Source organism: Sinocyclocheilus rhinocerous, unplaced genomic scaffold, assembly GCF_001515625.1.
Source record: "Sinocyclocheilus rhinocerous isolate Xijiao unplaced genomic scaffold, SAMN03320098_v1.1 scaffold1292, whole genome shotgun sequence".
NCBI classification, from domain to species: Eukaryota; Metazoa; Chordata; class Actinopteri; order Cypriniformes; family Cyprinidae; genus Sinocyclocheilus; species Sinocyclocheilus rhinocerous.
This window is the reverse complement of record NW_015656599.1, coordinates 53,204-62,425: the sequence shown is the minus strand read 5'-3', so window position 1 is coordinate 62,425 and position 9,222 is coordinate 53,204. Positions and strand designations below refer to the sequence as shown.

Here is a 9,222-nt window from a genome sequence, read left to right as displayed (position 1 = left end):
AAATAAAAAAAATAAAAAAAAATAAACTTTTACGAAAATTACAATGCACTAAATATGAAAAACTAATAGTATTACATTGACATTAAATAACCCCAATGTAATTAAATTAGAAGAGCTTAATTTATTTTGCAGTAACAAACCGGTATTTAAAGGAATGAGATCTGCTCATCAGTAAAAACACAGGCAGCTAAATGAGAGAGAGAGAGAGAGAGAGAGAGAGAGTGTGAGTGAGTGAGTGAGTGAGTGAGTGAGTGAGTGAGTGAGTGAGTGAGTGAGTGAGTGAGTGAGTGAGTGAGTGAGTGGGCTTGTCAACCGCCATAAAATAGTACAAGAAGAAGAGTGAGTGAGTGAGACAGAGAGAGAGGGAGTGAGAGAGAGTGAGAGAGAGAGAATGAATGAATGGATGAGTGAGTCTCTCACGTGCAGTCTGCCGCGCAGTTCTCTGTCGTTTCGCATCTTCACGTAGATCCGCTCATCCAGACTCAGCCGGATCAGATCCAGAGGCTCTTCTACGGTGTTGGTGGTTTGTTGCTGCAAATAAAGTTTCAGTAATTTTCATTACAATAATACAGATGAACAACCGCCTGAGAGCTGCTGGTTATAAACTGCCTCGACATTCTCGTGTGTTTAGTGCGACATACATGAAAACACCCGCTGTGACTGAGCTCCGCGACTACCAAACTATTAAAAACATACACTTGCTTATATAAAACGAAACAGCATACCTGCTCAGCGTCGTCCGCCATCTTTCAAAGTTACCCAAAATGCTTTTCGCTTGTCTCCCACAAATCATTGGGCGGGAGATGTTTCCTGTCAGACAAAAATATTCCTCCAGGGGGCGCTTGATGGCCCAGAAAACTGAACGCGCCGTCGAGAGGCATTCAAATTTTAGGACGGATTTTGTCTTACAGGACACATTTGTACACAAAAAAGTGTGATATTTTACAGCTATAAATTTCAAGGACGGTGTAACTGATATATAAATGAAAATCAATCTTTGTAAAAACATATCCTTAAACATCTTTATACATTCTTGTCCAGCATCACAAACGTCGTCGATTGGTCCATTCCGGCCAGCGGTGAGGAAAGTAACGCCTTGGACGCGATTCTTCAGCAGTGATTGATCTAAATATATGCTGATTACAATGTTTGACGTGAAAAATGATTCTTACCATACAGGGCCGTGCACAGACATTTTGAGGGGCAGCGGCCGAAATCACTGGGAGTGGGGCAGTTATTGCTCAGCCGTAAGTATATGTATATATGTATGTATGACCCTGGACCACACAACCAGTCATAAGGGTCAATTTTTTAAAATTGAGATTTATACATCATCTAAAAGCTGAATAAATAAGCTTTCCGCTGATGTATGGTTTGTTAGGATCGGACAATATTTGGCCGAGATACAACTATTTGAAAATCTGGAATCTGAGGGTGCAAAAAAAATCAAAATATTGAGAAAATCGCCTTTAAAGTTGTCCAAATGAAGTCCTCAGCAATGCATATTACTAATGATAATACAGTTTTTATATATTTACGGTAGGAAATTTACAAAATATCTTCATGGAACATGATCTTTTCTTAATATCCTAATGATTTTTGACATAAAAGAAAAATCGATAATTTTGACCCATACAATGTATTTTTGGCTATTGCTACAAATATACCTGTGCTACTTATGACTGCTTTTGTGGTCCAGGGTCGTCTGTGTGTGTGTGTGTGTGTAGCTATATATACCAGTTAATTGACGTGTGATAATAATACCGGTATCACTGAGGGTGTGGGGTTCGTTGGTTTTTTTTCCCTCTTTTCCGCTTTCCTTCACTTTTAAATAGCTTGTAATGGGCAGTCACGTTCAGTGGGGGTGCTGGGGGGTTCAAGAGGGGCACCTCAGCCAATGAGGGCAGAGGAGCCGGTGCTCTAGCCACCGAGCCACCCCCCTGTGTACGGCCCTGCTTACCAATAAGCCTTTTCATGCAAAGATCCAATACAACACATAACCCAGATATCACACGTACGTCTGCAAGATGTCTGATAAAGATCTCTTCATCTGCATCTGCTGTGCACAAACATCTGATAGACGTCTCTAAGATGGCAGTTTCACATTCATTCTAAATCATAAACATCTTAAAGACATCTTCTAAACGTCTATTTGACATCTGAAACGTCCTATAGACGTAGCCTACTGCAGATGAACAAACACTAAAAATACAAAACACTCTAAAAAGACGTCAAATAGACGTCTCCGTGATGTATGTGTGAATCAGGGAAAGCACAATATACAGTAAATATGCTAAACAAAAATTTTTTATTTTTCTCAATGCATAAAACAGTTTCAACAATTTAACACCTATTGAGATTAAGAAAACGGTAAGAAAATTATTTACAATAACATCAAATAGAAAATCTTTACACTCTCTCGCAAAGGTGAGACTTTGTGGTTCATTGCTCGTAACACGAGCAAGACCAGTGGAACATTTTTCACAAGCATCTCTAAACACTTTACATGAGGTAAACGTACTTATAGAGGTGTTAGTCACAGGTGAGCAAAGCAGCGCAGATGTAGCTTAACTAGAGACCCAATTATATTGTCGTAGGCTAACTGAAGGAACTGTGATTTGTTACTTCCCTTGATTTGAAATGAATAAACATTTTTAAAAAGGAGCTAGAAAGTATAAATTAACATTCACTTTTGCCTTCGACGTTTTGTCTACAAGTTTTGTCCAATTTTGTAACAACATGAGTGTGCATGTGTGTTTATTTTATCACTGAATATATATTACATAAGGAATCAAATACAGTCAGACTGACTGGTTATTATTCCAATATAACACAACCACTTACCAAATAAACATGAAATACTGATTTGAATTTAAATTAGTTTATTATGCGAGGAGAAAGACAGGAGATAAACTATCACATCAGTTTATAAAAACAAATCTGACTACAGAATGCAAATGAAAACAACTATAGCAGGTTATATGGAGAGAGAGAGAGAGAGAATATCAAACAAAACCTGTTTCCAAAAATCTCTGTTTTGGGATTGTGTTGTTTGGATTTCAGCCCAGCTATACATAAAACATCTGTCTGAAAATTTTTTATTAGGCAGAAATCAAATATGTATTCAATGCACAATAATAGCAGCAGTCATTTCTGGCAAGTACCTGTAATTGTTCATTCTGCAAGCTCGAAAAATCTAAAAAGTAATCCATAGCTATAAAATACCTGATAAATGGCATTTAGTCAAATACAATAAGAAGCGTAACTGAATGAGGTCAGTTATGGTTAAGTGTTCTTGATTTCAGCAGCTGTAGAAGTGCACAGGTGCTGTTGACTTGGCTGGACTGAAAGCTTTGACATGGTGTGCAAAGGTCCACCGCAGCAAACTGAAACAGCAACAGGAAACCAATACTGCACTGTAAACTAAATGCACATGCATTGCTGTTTAAATGAACCCTCTTTAAACACAAAAGAAGATTTTTTTTTAAAAACTATATCTCAGTTTTTTGCCAGTGAAAGTCAATGGGTTCCAATGTTGTTTTTGGACCCTATGAAATATCTTTCATTGTATGCACAAAAGTAGTTGAAGCATTCTTCAAAATGATCTTCTTATGTGTTCAGCAGAAGAAAGGGACGGTGTGGAATGGCAAAATGTTATATTAATTATGCTTTCTCTTGGTTTACCTGCACAGGCTTAAATCTTGAAGTTGTTTGAGTCACAATGATCAGAAGACCATTCTACAGAGCAGATATGAGGGTAAAATCTAACAATGTTTGAGATTAGTTTCAATGAACTTCACCACTGTATGATTCGGGATCTTCATATTCAGCACTGTGCAATGGATTTTTACCTTTTTTCTTATCTTAAAAGGATGCAGTGTAAAACATCAGTGACAATTCAAGTCACTCACAATTGATGAGCAGTCTGGTCCCATCACTTTATTTTAGAGTAGTGGTCACACATTAATAATATCCTAACTCCTCAATAGTGACATTATTTATTGAACAGACAATGTAGAGGAGAAAGTGCGTAATATCAGAACTGGAGAATCTGCTGGTTTCAATAATAACCAATTAACCACCTTTACATTACAGTTTATGTCACATTTTGACCCATATCTGTTAAGTTGATCTGTTAAAATCTCTGCAGCTCAACACCACATGAGCAGATCTGTGAAATAAAACACAGACACAAAGCAACTTGCATTATAATTGTGTCTAAAACATAAATGTATTAATTAACAAAGCACACTGAATACAATTTTTTTTCTATATATTTATGAAGTACTCCGAGAAGAAGCTGCATGAACTTCAGGATGTTAAAATACTTCAGCATGACTTTAGAGTTAAAACTTTACATCTGAGCTTCCAAGGGTGATTCCCACAAGAGGAAGTTAAGGGAGGTTTGCTCTGACCACATGTATATTTGTTCAAAACTCAACCATTGACATATATATATATATATATATATAATCTTCAGAAATTAAAAGTATTAATGTCATATTTCATACCTGTACACACAGCAATATGACTCAAGATAACAAACTAATTTGACATTCAACTGTAGCCTAATGCCATTATATAAAATAGTCTTTAATTCTGTTCTTGGCAGTCAGTAATTTCCACACAAAACAAATTGTGCTCAACACGAACTATTTTTGTAATTAGCCTGCATTCCATTTGTGTAGTTTTGTTCATGTTTTTTCCCTCTTTGGAGTCAAACGGTGTAGTTACAACAAATAGCAGCAGGTGCTAACAGGCCATGCTAACCATGCTAACAGTTTCTTGTTTCCTCCAGAAATATTTGTTCGGGTTGAGGAGATTTTTAGAATAAGACAGAACAGAAAGGGCGAAACTCAGGTGTATTTGTTTAAGTTGTTTCCTGTCATGTTAACTAAGTTAGTTTAAACCACTTGATGTTTGGTGTTTATGATGTCCGGTGTAACGTGCTGTTGCGGCAAAGACTCAATGCAGAGTTAGGCTTTATTGAAGTCCAAAAACAAAACAAAACTAAATCCTACCCCATAGGGGTGAGCGCAGTCTCATGCAGTATAGAGCTTATTTAATCTCTGACAGGAATGAAAACAAAGCTATGAAGGATAGAAGTGTTCAATGAATTGTTTAGCTGGCGAATCATCTTTACAAAAAACTTTCAGTAGACAAAAAGTTTTTAAATTGCATGTGATCTAGGACCTTTACAGTGCATGCCATTAAAAAGACTGTATGTCTATGCCTCGCAGCTTCGCTTTCATATGCATAAAAGTAAACATGGCATCTACCTTGATCTATGACTAGAAATAAACTCATCGACAGTGCTGTCAATCAAGTGACCAAAATGTGGAACAATTTGCAAAGAAATAGAAAAAAAAACACACGCTGTGTTAACCACAAAGAAGAGCTGTGCAGAAGATAAGACTTTTTAACATTTACGAAAATATTAAGAACTATTAATAAGTTAAAAAAAAAATCTCTGTGATTTCCAGCTGTACATTGAATCTTTATGAAACAAAATATTAGCAGAAAGCAACTGAATTGTGAAAAACAATGTTATCTTCGGAACTGCTAGCAGATGTGATGTATGGTTCAAGATTAAGGATTATTCATTGCATGATGTTTCACGAAACTTGTTGAGAAGCTGCTTCAGCTCCAAGAAACCTCATTACCCTGTGGTTTACATGCAACTCACTGCTAGTTTGAAGCAAGAGCTGTAAAAGCAAGATCTCCATTCAAAACAGGAACATTTCATAACAGACAAGAGCATCATACCTACCACACTGCGTATCTGCTCATTAAAAAACAAAACAATTCATATAGCAGCAAACATATACATGGTAACACACAAACAACATGCAAAATACACTTGTTACGACTCAACTCAACCTTACAGTTAAACCACACGTCAAAAAACACACCTTTAAAGGGGTCATATGATGCGATTTCAAGTTTTCCTTTCTCTTTGGAGTGTTACAAGCTGATTGTGCATAGATAAGATCCCTGAAGTTGCAAAGACTAAAGTCTCAAAACCAAAGAGATATTCTTTATCAAACTTTGTAGAAAACGAAGCGTTTGAGAGAGGCGGGGCATAGAGGACCTACAATAATGTACAGTATTTGAAAAATAATGTGTTTTTTTAACATTAAAGCATGTCAACATATTCTGTTACACCAAATACACAAAATAATGATCTTTAAAAAAGCATCATATGACCCCTTTAAACTTTATAATTGCTGAGATACAACTGTGACCACTTCATCTTGTGCCAAATAGCCCCAGTGTCCACTATGTTTAGTGTTTTATTTTCAGCCAGTAAGAATATTAGTTATATTTTTCGTGTGGAACATTAAAATGCATTCATACAAGCAGTCCTGTAATCTTGTCAACAGATTTAGTTCAACTTTGTTTCAAATCTGATCTCAGTTCATCTTTCTGTTCAATGCTCTGCAACTTGATATAAATATTAAACAACAGCAGTCAAACGTTTAGACACATTCACTTATTTGTTTACGGTTTTAAACATTTTAGAATAACACGTCAAACTATGAAATCCCCAAAAATGGAAGTACAGAAATGTTAAACAAACTTTAATATATATTGTTATATTTACATTATATTTATAATGTATGTTACTTCATACTTTTTATTGGCTGGAGAAGAGAGTAGATGGTCTGCTCCTGGCAAGGCCTGTTTTCACCGGGGTGCATGGAAAAATCAACCTCAGCATACTGAAAGATTAAGATATTAATGAATGTAAGGAATAATGTACAGTCAGACAGGCATTATCAGAAAATAAATGCTCATAGGGTGATCTAGAACCCTACATAAAGTAGAGGGGTCTTCTAACGTTATGAACTGGTTTATTTTGCAATAATCACTGAACATCTTACCAAATAAATTAATAAATGGACAATTAATAGGGATTTGACAAATTACTTATGACACTTAAGAGGGCACCAAGTTATATGAGAGACATGAAACTAGCACCAGATATTTTATTATCTTTAAGATACTATTGTAGCTTTTATTAATCGTTTGAATAAATTTTTTATATTATTTTTATATTAGTTTTGTCATTTTGTTGTGTATGTTATTTGTATTAGTTTTTTTAAATATGTCTAGATATGACTAGTTTTAGTTATTTTATTACATTAAGTTAAATTAAAAGAAAATGAAAAATATTTTCTTGACATCTAGCTGAAATAAAATATTTATTTCAGTTAAAGGCAGAGTATTTGTTTTGCTATTCGGCCCGAATCAGTTTTCTAAAGTGTTTTTGAAAAATCACATACCCTGCCTTTAATGTTTATTTTATTTCAAATAGCAAAAAATGGTTTTCGTTTTATGATTTTAGTTTTCATTTTCTATAATAACTGACTAGTGCAATGTCAAATATGTATTTTAGTGGTCATTACATACAATTATTTGACTACAGAATGTCACAACCGACCAATCAGTATTGCAGAAAGACTCATAAGGCATGCCATGTGCTAATGTTATTTTAGTGCAACACAATTCAGATAATTCAAATATTGGATCTTGAATACATTATTTGGAAAAGCTAACTATTAGTCTTACCTGAGAATCATTTAAGTACTGAGCTGCTGTAATACTTTGAGGGTTCTCTGAACTATTTTTTAATCTTTTTGCCTGAAGATAGCTCTTTCCCAAGCCTGAAATGACAGTAAATGAAGCATTGCTGTATCATAACAACTTGTGACCATTAAAAAAAGACAACAAAAAATAAGGATGGATGTTGTTCAAATGTGTTCTGATGTAGAGTTTGTCTACTTCTATAGTAAGTTTAAAGAGACCTTCACCTAAACAAAGATTTAAAAAGACAAACCTATTAATGCAATGATCAAAAGCACATTCAGCAGGACAGATGTGATGGTCAGGTTTCTCCATGGTGTCTCGTGTTGTGATTCTGTCTGATTCTCGTGGACTGAGTCTGTAAAATGAATAGATTTTTAATTCAATTATTCTTTTTTTTCAAATTAAGTTGTTCATTTTTTTAAATTATGTTTAACACAGTACACATTTAATATAGAGCACAAATCCATCTTATGGATTTAAAATACATGAAACGATAAAACAACTCACCGCTGATGTAGATTTTGGTGCCGTTGCTGAATTTTAGTGGTTCACTAGTTTTCACACAATAATAAACTCCTAATTCATCAGTGGTGATATTTCTGATGAACAGACGACTGCTAGTTTTCACTGAGTATTTGTGTTTGAAGATGATGTTTTCATATTGTACTCCTTCATTTGTGCTACTGAAAGTGCGTAAGATCAACACTGGAGGATCCGGTAACTTCAGTTTGAACCAGTAAATCTCCTCTATATCAAGATCACAGCTTATAATCACATCAGCTCCTAAAGTTACTGCTGTGTTTGTTAGACTCTCTGTGGCTTGAGACCACATGAACAGATCTATGAGAGAAACAAAACATTTATTAAGACATTAAATCAAAACCTTTTTATAAATCAAATGTGATGTGATAAACTCACAGATGAAAAGCTGGATGATCTTCATCGTCTGATCCAGATGAATATCTTCTATACTGTGATCATTCAAACATCTCGTACTGTGAGCGGAAACATCGCTGAGCTTTAGATGAAACCTCGACCACACAGATCAGAGGGGAAGTCAGAGATGAACACATGCTCACACAGCACTTTTATTTATTCATCCCTTTTTCCAGTTAAATTTACATCATATGGGGGCAGGCCAGAGCCAGCTGTACTTTAAAGATATACTTAAAAGTTATCAAAATACCCTTTGTCCAACTATAACTTGCCATTTTTTGAAAAAGACAACCAAAGACTGAACAACATAAAAATAAGCAGAACATTGTTTGAACGACAGTAAAGGGTCATTAAACATGAATCCATACCTACTATTTGGGTTTTTCTCAAAAACTTGGGAAGCTTGCCATGTTGCTTTTTAGAATGACAAAATCACTCATGTAAAACTACATTTAAACTACAAGAAAACAAACAACCACACAAAGGATGGCATAAGAGCCTTTTGTTTTCCGTGTATTTTAACGATCTGTAAAACACCAACTCATTTTTGAATGGAACAATATTGCAGTGGAATCCGCACTTATGTATATAATATAGCCAAAATCACGATAACACTGACCACATATTCAAATCAGGGGTTGTGAGAAAATCTGTATATTTGCTGTTTGGGGATCCCACCAGCAGGTGCTCTCAAAG

The 9,222-nt window shown here is 35.2% G+C and overlaps 2 protein-coding genes across 2 annotated transcripts in view; both read right to left on the bottom strand.

Annotated features, from left to right (window-relative positions):
- lsm3 (LSM3 homolog, U6 small nuclear RNA and mRNA degradation associated) overlaps positions 1-803 on the bottom strand; it is a 3,405-nt gene extending 2,602 nt beyond the window's left edge. Inside the window, exons 1-2 of the mRNA XM_016528024.1 lie at positions 726-803; positions 421-531 (exon numbers count right to left, since the gene is read on the bottom strand). Coding sequence (XP_016383510.1) covers positions 421-531; positions 726-746 — 132 coding nt within the window. The 5' untranslated portion in view covers positions 747-803. The remainder of the gene's footprint in view (positions 1-420; positions 532-725) is intronic.
- Positions 804-6,589: 5,786 nt separating this feature from the next.
- LOC107720350 (uncharacterized) lies at positions 6,590-8,806 on the bottom strand. The gene is made up of 5 exons (XM_016528029.1): positions 8,509-8,806; positions 8,098-8,430; positions 7,841-7,945; positions 7,573-7,667; positions 6,590-6,722 (listed from the first exon to the last, which is right to left on the bottom strand). Exons 1-5 carry the CDS (start codon positions 8,531-8,533, stop codon positions 6,624-6,626), a joined length of 657 nt encoding a protein of 218 aa, XP_016383515.1. The 5' UTR covers positions 8,534-8,806; the 3' UTR covers positions 6,590-6,623.
- Between the last annotated feature and the right edge of the window lie 416 nt (positions 8,807-9,222).